This window comes from Lagenorhynchus albirostris, chromosome 16 (genome assembly GCF_949774975.1).
Source record: "Lagenorhynchus albirostris chromosome 16, mLagAlb1.1, whole genome shotgun sequence".
NCBI classification, from domain to species: Eukaryota; Metazoa; Chordata; class Mammalia; order Artiodactyla; family Delphinidae; genus Lagenorhynchus; species Lagenorhynchus albirostris.
In genome coordinates, this window is record NC_083110.1 from 66410304 (window position 1) to 66422853 (window position 12550).

The 12550-nt window shown below is 42.8% G+C and overlaps 1 protein-coding gene across 15 annotated transcripts in view; it reads right to left on the reverse strand.

The window, feature by feature from the left end:
* The window catches only part of GPAM (glycerol-3-phosphate acyltransferase, mitochondrial), a 127578-nt gene that overhangs the window by 84350 nt on the left and 30678 nt on the right, over positions 1–12550 (reverse strand). For 5 of the 15 annotated variants that reach the window (XR_009536025.1, XR_009536026.1, XR_009536024.1 and 2 more), the window contains exons 14-20: positions 11954–12024; positions 10888–11152; positions 10197–10333; positions 8959–9036; positions 8195–8335; positions 6404–6593; positions 5033–5091 (exon numbers count right to left, since the gene is read on the reverse strand). Coding sequence is in view for 10 of the 15 variants with exons in the window: in XM_060125998.1 (XP_059981981.1) it covers positions 5033–5091; positions 6404–6593; positions 8195–8335; positions 8959–9036; positions 10197–10333; positions 10888–11152; positions 11954–12024 (941 nt within the window). In the remaining 5 variants the exon portion in view is untranslated. Of the gene's footprint in view, positions 1–397; positions 4210–4244; positions 5092–6403; positions 6594–7766; positions 7784–8194; positions 8336–8958; positions 9037–10196; positions 10334–10887; positions 11153–11953; positions 12025–12550 lie in introns of those variants that run through there. The other 10 variants (XM_060125994.1, XM_060125992.1, XM_060125993.1 and 7 more) reach the window with 7 other exon arrangements.

Consider the following 12550-nt stretch of genomic DNA (forward strand, 5'->3'; position numbering starts at 1 on the left):
ACTTGTCAAAAAAAGGAAACTATTTCGAGCAACTATCATGAACTAGTGGGAAAAACCTAAGACTTCAGTTCATGCTTTTACAAACTTAAACATATTAAAATATATCAGAAGCACCACGTTTAAAGGAATATTTACAGAAACCCAAAGAATCTCTCTGTGATGTGAATATTTACTGAGAAGGGCAGTAGCCAAGCTGTAGATATCTACATCCCCAAATGCCTGATCAAATTTGAAGAGCTCTGGGTCAATAATAAAATCACGCACTGCAGGTTCACAAATTTATGTAAGATTATTTCTTATAAGCATTTTAATAAAGGCCTATGTGAAGTCAAACAAGAACCGTTTGTACAATGAATTATGTAGGGAACTTTTAACTACAAATGCAAGACATCAAGAATATATTCACTTTTTGGTTTATTAAAACAAAACTACACTTCTGTGCTTCTTACAATATATTGACAAGCATAAAAATCAATCAATGTTTCCAAATGTTTCACCCACAGCGTCACATGGTACTTTATAATAAATCTTTTTATAACAATCTGACACTTCTCTGTACAATGGGCAAATAGCTTAACACCTTCCATCAAGGCTTTTCAGAACGTTAGACGTTTAGAAATAAAGTCAAAAGTCTCTTTCAAATTCAATCATTAGTTTGTATTAAACTGAAATGCCAGATGCTAAGTCTCAAGTTCCTAAAATGTGTTTTAAAAAACAGATTTACATCCAAATTAAATCTTATAAACCTCAGTGGTAAGTCCTATCGTTTCTAAACACTAGAACTATTTGTGGATAAAAAGCTGCATTCGATTGTGCAATATTTTCTTCTAGGTTTGAATGAGAATCTTAATTTTTTATCCCAATTAATCCTAGTGTTAACTTTGCTACTTTCAGTGAAAAACCCAGATACATTAAGGGCTGGTCTTTCATCCAAGAAAAGAGCTCTGACCACCTATACTATAGTTTTCTGTGCTCATTGTCTCCAGGGGAGGAAATATACATCCATTAAATGCAACATTTGATTATACAAAATGCATGCAAATTCTGCCTCTGTGCCACATGGCAGTTCTTGTTTTGACCCCTTACAGAACTACCTAACATAGTGTTTCCCAAAATGTCTTCTATGACCCTAAGGAGAGGTCCATAGGTGTCCCAAAGGGGGAAAAGGCCCTGGGATCACACAGATTGGGAAATGCTGGGTTAAACAGGCTTGGTACTGGCAGGCCCTGAGCCCTTACTGCACTAAAGTGCACTGTGAGTTTCTAGGAAAGAGGGTCCGTGTGCAAATTTATTTTACCAGCAACACTTTTTCTATATACAAAACACCTATGAACATCTCACAGAGCACTCATATACATGGAGAACTTTGGGAAATGCTTTTCCCCTTCAGATTGGAAATTCCACAATCTTATATTCATTGCAATCCCTGATGTTTCCTCCACTCACTCTTGTGGCTTTGTGAGACTTAATAGATCTGAATAGATCTGAGAAGACTCACAGTACTGTTACTAGTTCTACACACTTCATGCTAGTTCTTTCCCTTTGTTTTTCTTTAAATTTTGAGAGTGAAAATTCCTTCTCCTCTTTTGAATTTCTTAGGATTTTCTCATTTTCAAAGAGTGCAATTTCACATTGCTTATTATTGGGTCTTTTTGTTTGCTTTTTAACTTGAGTCACAGCTTGTCTTCCCCTGGAGGACATGCATTTCAGTTTTATAGAAATGCAATAGAGTAAACTGTAGTAAATTATTTACAAGCACCTAGTTTGTTTAATCTTACATGAAAGCCATTCGCTTTTGGAAAACAAGAATAAATCTTCGAGCAAGACAGTGCTATCTGGAAGCCTTACTGGGATGATGGATGTTCGTTCAGTAACGAGGCACTCAAGAATGAGCTGTGCTAAAATTAACTCGAGGGTGAGCTTGTCTGGATGAGCAGAACTTTGGTTGAGATTTGTCTTCCTTAAAAAAGGTTTTCAAAGCACCAGTTAATTACAGAAAGCATGCATATTTATTCTCACAGTGAGTTAAGTGGCAAGAGAGCTAGCAAATCATATATTGCATTCCCCAAAGCATCTGCATAGATTTCTAGAAAACAAACCAACTGAAAGGGAAAAATAAAGCCAGAGAAGCCATTGTTCCCTGCTTAGGCTGGTGCAGCAGTAGCTCTTAGCAGAAGTCACAGGCGGGGCAGCAGAATCCACTGGGGGGTCAGTCCCAACCTTGACTTAAAGGGTCTGAGTAATCCTTGGTCTATAATTTAGTGGATGAGTAAAAGAGACTAGTGAAATATTTGCTCGCCTAGACAAGGAACACACAAGGGGATAAATAAGCCTCCCTGGCTGTTCCCCCAAACACAGAGCTCCATCCTACTTAGGAAAAAGGAATGCTACACGGGGAAGACCCCACTTCACACCAGAGACGCTGCAACACTGACAACTGCTTAATAGTACGTGAACGCCTATAAAGAAAACATATATTTTAAATGAGGAATTTGAGAAGAGTGGAAGAAAATCACAAAAGCATGGCATTATTGCTCTGAGTTTCAAAAGCTTCATACAATGTGAAATACCAATTAGTACCTTTCCTTCTCGCAACGCACAAAGAATATTCATGAGATATTATTAGTGTTTAAAATCCAAGCTGATGAAAGCACAAACTTATTCTCAGTACTTTTCGATTAAATTCAAAGATTACCTGCAATACTCATCATGGAAAATTCCTATTTCATAATACCATGGAGAGAAGAGAAGGAACAGTAAGTTGTTAGAAAACGTTTAATATCACATGATTTTTAAATCACTATAATTACCACAATTAGCTAACGATTATGATCCCTGCTCACAAAAAGGCACCTACATGTTATGAACAATTTTTCTTAATTATTTGCCACTATGTGGCATCGGGGTTTAGGAAAATAACCCACACACGCTTTTAAAGAACCATGGTTTTTTTCTTCCTCAAAGCTAAAAAACCTATAAATGCCTCCGACCATTTGCCAGTCCGCAGGGCTATCACATATACTGTCCAGGTTGTACTCTGCCCAACGTGAGTGGGTACCAGCCACCCAGAAGACGTGCAGTGCACGACCTGTCTGAATGGCATGAGAGGACTGGGTCAGTAGCCTGAAGCCAGGGCACTTTAACACAGGCTATCAGGCCAAGCTAATAAGTTAGTACAGTTGCTCTCTCTAAGAAACAGCTGTACCTGTGATAGGCAGGTACTACCTGAGGGGTGGGAAGGTATATAGATGTAAAATAGGAGTTGTTCCTAAATACTTGCTGGTCATTTAAAACTCAATGGCACTTTTTCACATGAACAAACGTTTTCAAAGTCAGTTTTCTGGCCAGGTTTATCTTGAATTTCGCCAGCCAAATTTATTTCCTGGTGTTAGCTGTTTGGTCACATTATCTCTATTCCTGACCTAAACTAATACTGTGTCTTCACTTAGCTCTTAAAACACTTTCTGCATCTGACTGCAACAGACAGCACAGTGATACCTGGGTGTGATGTACATTAGCCCATTCATTTGTAAAGCACTTTAAGATGAAAAGTGTTCCCACTTAAAATTTAGCTACGATTGACAAGGATAAAACCCAAAAAACAAAAACCAACAAAAAAAATCCAGGGAATGGATGACGCAATTATTTTTAAAGGAAGCATTAACCATTAATCAGAAAATATGCCAACAAATTACCTGACAGCGTTAAGTATACTATCTATACAAGATTCAGTTCTAGAATCAACTACATTTTTGTGTCCATCACAGTAATTAGTCCTTAACAGTTATACTTAAAATGTAAATCTTTAATAAACTCCAAAATAATCGTTTGCGATTTCATTTTGTAATCTACTGATTATGAACTGTGAACGGAGGCTGAGGGCCCCCGAAGTGTGATCTGTAGGCGGCTGTGTCACCTCAGAGTCCGATGATCACAGATCATGGAGGGGAGAAGGCACTTGTCTTCCAGGAGGTCACATCAGGACAGGTCAGGCCCGACCACACGATGGCACCTTCCACTCTCGAGCCACAGGCAGGAGCCTACGAGGGACTCGTCCCACACTCGTCACTGGCCAGATATGCCAGGAGTTACCTACAGCACCACAAAACTCAGAATATATTCTAGGAGTTTTTGCCGGTTGCACTGAGGTAGAAAAGTGCTGCTGAGTTCTAAAACAGACACTCTCTTTTGTTTGGTCTCTTTGAAAACCTAGAGAGAAAGTTTAGATTAAATTAAAGACAAACCAAAAAGGGTCGGGGCGGGGGGGGGGGGAATTTCTATCACCAACCCTGCTCTGTGTCCTAGACCAGAAAATGCAGTAAGGCACGCAGAGCCGTATGCGGGCTTTAAGTAAACGTCCATGTAAGCGTGTACGAGTGTGGGGTGGGGAGGTTATGGGGGCAGGTGTGGGGTTCTGGAGGTGGAGTTCAACCAGTGTACTGTATTTTTAAATTTATGTTGGAATAAAGTCACAAATATTCCCTTACAATGATCACTAGTACCTTCATGGAACTCATGTTCCAAATGATATGTGAAGATAAGGGATACATGAGGATACTTCTAGAAATATTGGTAAAAGCACAAGAAAATAACTGAAGGGACTTCCCTGGCGGTCCAGTGGTTAAGACTCCACACTCCCAATGCAGGGGGCATGGGTTCGAATCCCTGGTTGGGGAGCTAAGGTCCCGCAAGCCGCACAGCGCAGCCAGGAAAAGAACTGAAAACCACACGGCATAACTAACACCCCACCAAAACCGCAGGAGGATTTTGAAACACACTGACACCTTCGTTTGGAATGAAGATGAAAACCAGGAACATTCTGAAACATTCAAATAAATCTGTGCTGATGGACCTCACCTTCAACGTGCCCCTTCTTCTCCCAACCCCCAGAAATGCCTGCATGATTAATCCAGCAGAAATTGCTTCTCCCAGGCTTCAGCCCAACACAAAGGTGTCTCACATAGACTAGATCTAAATGGAAAGCAGACAGACGTGAACACACTCTTTTATACCATAAGCAGGGGACGCTCACCCCAATATCCTTAAACATTTTCACAGCATTCTTCACAAGACAATAGGTGGCACTCTCCGCTGTGAAGAAAGAAAAAGCCCCTGTCAAACGTTTAGGCCCAGCAACAAAGTAAACCCCTATACCCACAGTCAGAGCGCGGGAGGCTAGGGAGAGGGTCAGAGCAAGTCCCAGGACTGGGTCAAGCTCCCTTTCGCTACTGGTAACCTGTGAGGCCTCAAAGGATTTGCCGTTTCTTTAAAGCTACTTCGTCATCTTTTAAGGAAAAAAGAGGAGAGAGGGATAAGGAGAGAAACAGGGAGGGAAGAAGAGAGGGAGGCAGGGAAGGAGAGAGAAGAAGAAGGGAAAGAGAAACACCCAAAACATCCATCTTGAAGGACTTTTGTAAGACTCAAGACAGCGTGTAGAAATTCTTTTAAACTGCACAGTGATGCATACATGACTACTACACCAGTGGGACCAGAAAGAGCACAAGTCTAGAGGTTGAGAAAAAAGAATTCTAAACCCAGGCTGCCCTTTAACTAGCTATGTGATCTGGAATAGTGTCCTCATCTATAAAGTGAGGTGATTCTAGCTCTAGATAGCGATCTAGAGATATATCTAGGGATATATCTACACATCTATCTATCTATCTATAGAAGGAGAGATCTAGATATCTCTAATAACTATAACTAGATATCTCTAGATAGATTATCTCTAGATCCCTCATGGCTCTAAAAATTATTGATTCAAAGTAGTTTCAGTCCTAAACCGTAACTGTATAAAATGCTACTCCCACGCCAATCACACCTCTTCTGTAGCAGACAGTATCAAGTGCCGGCCAGTATGGGGGGCAAATGAAACACCCACTGCTACTAGGTGTGCAAACTGGTTCAGCACTTAAGAACTGCTCGGCAGTACCCACTAAAGCTGAACCCACCACACCCTGTGACTAGGCAATTCTCCTACACAGCCCAGCATAAATGAGTCCCTGTGTTCACCCAAAGGCACATTCAAACATGTTCACAGCAGCACTATTCAGAGTAGCTCTGAACTGCAACACCCAAATATCCATCAATGATGGATGTGAATAAATAAAATGTGGTAAATACTTATACAGTGGAATACTACAAAGCAACAAGAATAGACAAACAACTACATGCAACGACATGTATGAATCTCACTAACAAAGTTAAATGAAAAAAGCCAGACATAAGAATATCTATCTGTATCATTCAATTTATATAACACACCCAAACAGGTAGTAGTAGTAATCTATGGAGTTAGAGGTCAGGATAATTTTGCATTCTTTTTCCCAATTATCTACGATGACCAGATTCCTATAATCGAAAAATGTGTAGCTTTTAAGAGAAGCCAAAACAGGGTCCCACATACCATACACTGCAACACTCCTTTCTGTCCTGGTTATCAGGTATTTGTGCAGCTTCTGCAGATACTCAGGCTCTGGAACAGGACCACTGAAGTTGTGAATGAAGATGGCAGCAGAGCTGTAGGCCTCCAGCAAAGGCCCAAGGAGCCTCTGCAGGAAGGTGATGAACTGCTGGTGCTCCTTGGACTGGCTCACCTGGGAGGGGAGGGGCGGGAGACCCAGTCACTGGGGGACAAAGGAACCTCCTCAGAGCACCAGCGGCTCAAGAAGACGGCCTCTCACTGCCTCCACACAGAAGCGGCCTACTGCTCCGTGTGCGCAGAATCGCCCCTGGAAATGACTACTGGTTTTGACATGCGTTCTTTATTGTAACCACTGACATTCAAAGTACTTGAGGTTTGCGCTCATTGAACAGCTGCCTAGGAGAAATTGTCATACTTGAGAAATTATGCCACACTGTCATCACTGAAAACAGCTGCTCCCGAGGCCGGACCCTCCAGACTTTGAAGCCTGGCTCGACGGTCACTCAAGTGCACCAAAAGGCCACATGTCGAGACCCCTGAGACCATCTCAGTCCCTCCCACCCCTCACTGCCTGCCATCCCCACGTGGCTTCGGGCCCACAGTCTGGCACAGCGGGGAATGGTGGTGGTGATGACGGGGTGCTTTGGGCAGTAGGCGCTCTCACTGCACCCCTCTCCCAAAACATGCACGTTCAGACGAGCCTCTCTGGAGTGTGGAAGCAAGATCACTGCCCCATCTCGAAACTAATAATAGCCAACATGGAAAACCTCCAAAAGTCATTTGGACTCTCGTGTGTGTGTGTGTGTGTGTGTGTGTGTGTGTGTGTGTGTGTGTGTGTGTGTGTGTGTGTGTGTGTGTGTGTGTGTGTGTGTGTGTGTGTGTGTGTGTAAACTAGGGGTATTATCCCACTGCAAAGAGAGTAATCCACTTAGGGTATTCAGAAGAGAAGGGTCATTATTACTAATTTCTAAAATTACAAATTAGACAACATTGCTTTTTCTAAAGCAGGGACAATCTTTTAAAAATCAAATTTTCTCCTGTGATAGGATTTGTCTTAATTGAAGGTAAAGAGCTTGATGTAGGAAATTCTGGGAGAGATGGCAAGACTGAGCATGGCTCAAAAAGAGCACCCAGGCCAGTGGCAGCTGAATATTAATTCTCTCCCATACCTGGTACGGTCCTGCCTTGCTTCAGTGATGACTGAACAAAACCACTCTGCCTCTTTAGGAGTGAGTGCAGGTGTGGGTAAACAGGTGTGCACCTGTGCATTCTGATGAGAGGGTCATGAAAGGTATCACCTATGACGTTCATCTTGCCGAATTTTCAGACTCTTGTCTCTTTTTCCATTTATCTATACCCAAACTGAACAATTTAAGGTATTAATTCAATTCAAACAGTTTCAGTATCCTAACTAGGCAGAAAGCACCCCAGATAGTTTGTGGGTGCTCTGAACGTGAATTAGTCACCAGAGTCCCAGTTTATAAGAACCTCATAGGGCTTCCCTGGTGGCGCAGTAGTTCAGAGTCCGCCTGCCAATGCAGGGGACATGGGTTCGTGCCCCAGTCCAGGAAGATCCCACATGCCGCAGAGTGGCTGGGCCTGTGAGCCATGGCCACTGAGCCTGCGCGTCCGGAGCCTGTGCTCCGCAACGGGAGAGACCACAGCAGTGACAGGCCCACGTACCGCAAAAAAAAAAAAAAGAACCTTACAACTTGTGGAACATAAGCCTCAACTCATCACTGTCACGTCCACCAGAACTCCTCACCCAAGTACCTTCAGGTAGCAATCTCGCTGCTCCTCACCAAAATCGCTGTCTTCATCTTCTTCATCACTTCTCCAAGACAAAGGTTCAGGAAGCTTCTTGTCCCACTGCTGCTCAGCAACACCAGGACTAACATCCTCCTGATCATCTGGCTATGTCAGGGAGATGACCAAGAGTAAATAAACGTGCACAGGCACGCAAACACCTGCCCGCTGGACCCCAGACAAAGCAGTCCTCTCTCATTCCCTCCCCTACTCTGCTCTGTTTAGCCATTCACAACATCAATCCACTGCCCTCTCCAAACTCAAAATCACTCGGAAGACAGCAGGGGAGGGAAAAAAGAAAGAGTGAGGGCGAAAGCTACCAGACAGATCAAATAAAATACCCTTCCCTCTCCTAAATTGGCACCTATTTTCTCAGGCCATACCCTCTATACTAAAGGTGCCTAAATTAAAACAAAATCTCAAAAAAGAAAAATGCACATGTGCAAGCTACAAGCACACAGATATGCAGAAGAGCTGATCTTGGAAGGCAGACTTCTGGATGTCAGGGAATCTAGTCAAGATATGTCTTGCACAACACCCATTACACAAAAGGAGCTAAAATATTAAGCAGTCCCAAAGGACATTTATTCTCCCCATTCTTATTTTTCTCTTCATCTCATCTGGACTTGACAATATATCGAGTGGAATTATTGGTTCAGGTGGCTGGTAGGAAAGATACTGAAGAGCAAGAAACTAAATAAAGGCAAACAAAGGCAAGCATGTGCTCTTACCTCCGCCACTGTAAGAATGCCATACTGGATAAACCTGCCTACTGTTTCATGGCAAATTTGGTAAAACGTCTGGCAGGGCTAAAAAGAAAAGGCATTTCAATGTAAATGTCACTGTCCTCCACTTATTTTTTTAAAGACAGAAAATAGCATACAAGGTAGCTGCTGGATACTTCCACAGTATCACCTGCCTCCCTCCACTGGGCAAGCCCTAAGAGTTCCGGTGCCCGCCCTCTTGATGAGTGCATGTCGTGGACAAAAGAAGAGATCTTGTAACCTGACTCGCAGAGCACCCAATGCAGCACCACCTGCAGAGGGGGCTCCTGAGCTGTGTCTCCCCGAGTGGAGCAAGGCCTTAGAAGGGCTGCTTGTCAGGACCCTACACCTGTTTCTTCCTTTGTAAGACAATTTCTCTGCAAAAGCTATCTTACAGTAAATGTTGTACACAAAGGTGGTGGATGAGGAAACACAATATGTATTCAAATAACTCAAAAAAGACCCAAGTGAAAGACAAGGTCAAACTTGAGAGCCTTATCTACCCTGTCCCCTCCCGCCCTGCCCACAAGATTCATGCAAAACAGATTCCCCAACAGGACCACAAACATATATAAAGAACGCGGTGGAGGAGAGCTGTACTCACAATACCTGTGCTCATAAATGTCCCAGGGCACATTCATATAAGTGGAAAAGAACAGACTTTAAAATATAAATTCTATTTGTTGATGATTTTGAGGAAAAAATCTCTCTACTGCTTAATATGTATGCCTCATTATAAATGTCTAGAAGTATTTAAATATAATATAAATGCTCATTAGTTCCGCTGGGCCTTGCTTTCCCCATTTGTAAAGGAGAAGGGGTTGAGCAGATGAGTTTTAAGACTGTTTCTGACTCTTATCTTCTACGGTTCTATCATCCACGAGTGGGCATGTTAATTATTTACAAAGCCCTGACCCAGTGGCTTAAGCACAGTAAGAGCTCAGTAACTCTGGATCGCAGTGATAGAGAACGCTGAGCCATCTGTCCTATCACACCTCACAGCACGCGAAGGGTTCGCTGGAGCACTGACCCCAATAGCAAACCAAGATAGTAACGACATAATGGTTTGGTGGTCATTGAGACCCAGGAGCAGGATATAAAGCTTCAATAATGGGCCAAAAGCTCTCTAAAAGGAAAGCATTTTATGATTTCACAAAGACGCTCAAGAAAAAGAGAAGAGGCAACACTAAAGAGTCTTCACTTACGAGCGAGATGGTGCCTTCGTTGGAGAGCAGGTAGCACAGGCTGGCGGCCTTGCGCACCAGCTGTTCCTGGCTGATCAAGCTGGGAGACACAGGCGCTCCCGGGCCCCTCTTCTTCAGAACTGCGTAAAGGCTGCAGGCTGAGAAGTAAAAGCTCAATGAGGCCGGCAGCCTTGGGTCTCCAAGAACAACTTCAACTGGCTCAGATTAGCTGGATCACCTCAACAGATTATTAATACATCAAAGATAATTATCTGCATTCACTGGAGAAATTTAAGTAAATCCCTTCAGAATTTACTTCTTGTGATTCCATGTGATCCCAACCCTATCAAACCTTCCTCAGAAGCTTCCATCCCGTCCACTCTCCGTCTCCTCTGTTGCCTCCACTCACTTCACTGTCATGTATGTCTCATCTCACTTAGATTTTCAGCTCATGAACAGCAAGACATCCTACCTCTCCTCCCTAGTAAAACGTGTACTACTATGCATACAGTAATCCAGTTACTACTTGTTGAACAATAAATGTAAGAATAAGCGATAAACAGTGATATAGCAGATGACACTTTTGTTTGAAAACTAAAACTATAGCAACACATTCCCTCAAACAAGGGGCTATCATCCAAACTGAAGGAGACACCACCATGTGCTTTTGGCCATTTTACTTGCCACGAAAATATTTCAGGGTCCGACATACCTATGATGGCCTCCATGATAAAGACGTGGAGCAGCCCATTGCTGTAGAAGTTGAGTTCAAAGACTGATGGGACAGTTGTGCTGGGAGTAATAAAAAATTCATCATTCCTGCTGGTGTGTGTGATTGTGATGCAATTGCCCAGCAGCTGTATGGCATGCATGACTACATCTTCTGAATTTCCTGAGAAACCCAGGTCAAAATCGCGAGCCAGGACTTCCTCCTTCATCACAAAGAAGTCCTCCACCAGTGTGGAGAGATCAATTCCCTAGAGAAACAGACAGAAGTGGTCTCTTGAGAACAGAAAAACTCCTTCCCAAAAGATGAAGAGACCATTCCAAGGATTTTTTTTCTTGCCTTGGCTTTCCTGCAGCTCGCTGTTGGCACATACAGAAAAAGAGCCAAAACACCGTGTAAAGAAAGTCAGAAGACTGGTTAAAAAGCTGTCCCCAGGAATGTCAAGGTACTCCACATCCAGAGACTACTCTAGCCACAACATGTGATATGAGCACGTAAGATCACAAAAGGGAGAAGCCACCATCTGAAAGTGAGAAGTACTTATTTTTTAGCAAGAATTTCCCTCATTCTAAATATTTATCTGACAAATATTTATTTGGTGTCTATATACCGGCACTATGTTTGGTGTTGAGAACATGACTGTGAGAGAGACAGACAGACAGACAGACAGACACAGTCTTTCCCATCACAGGGCTTAGACAAGTGTATTGTGGGAAGGCAGAGCGCAGGTCCAAAATACAAATCAAACAGCTTGGAAACCATTAGCTATCAGAATACTTTCCGCATGCCCATGAGATACGCCTTATTTCCATTAACTGTATTACTCAAAGAATGTCTTGCTGTCACATAAAACAGTCTCTGAGGTTTTTTTATGTAGATTTCTTCCTCCGTCAGGTGTAAGCACCTGTCGGCAGAGTCCTTAGCTTATTTTACTGTTTATCTCACAGGACTAGCTGGAAGGGGGCCAAATCTATCAGTGGACAAGTATTTGAAGAGCTGACAAAGCATTTTCATGCTTTCTATTGAACTCCAGGTGACACTGCAGACATACCTGCCTGTGTCTGTAGAGGAGCAGGCAGGCCACGATGTGTGTTGACATAATGGCACAGGACTTGCTAGCGGCTGGAAGGCAAACACAGATCTTTAGTTGCACTTTTTTTTAATATAGCTAAAACTTTTTAAAAGTACCTAAATCTTAATCAGGAGTATTTAAAATTATAAAAGTCCTCTGCCACATTTCCTATAACCCATTTACCAAAGGGAAGTTACAACATTATACCATGTTCTGGGCCAATGGAACCTCACTAGAGATCATTATTCATCACATAATAGAATTCAGTCTAAGACAGGTCCACTCTCAGTCCAAACCAATGGAAGTTTGTTACTCAGTGACCAAGAGACATCTTTATGGAAATACCAAGACCCAAAGCATGAGCCTGTTCTAAGAGCTCTACAGGATATCCTGCTTCAGTGTTTCTTGACTTGTTCCTGGCCTCAGTCTACTACACCTGCAACTCTACTTCACTCCTCCTGCAGGTATTCACCACCACATTACAACAAAGTCGGGGGGGTGGGGTGGAAGGGGCTGGGGACAGGTAGTTGAAGTCAGGAATCTGAGGTCAAATCCTAACTTCTACACTAATTTCAT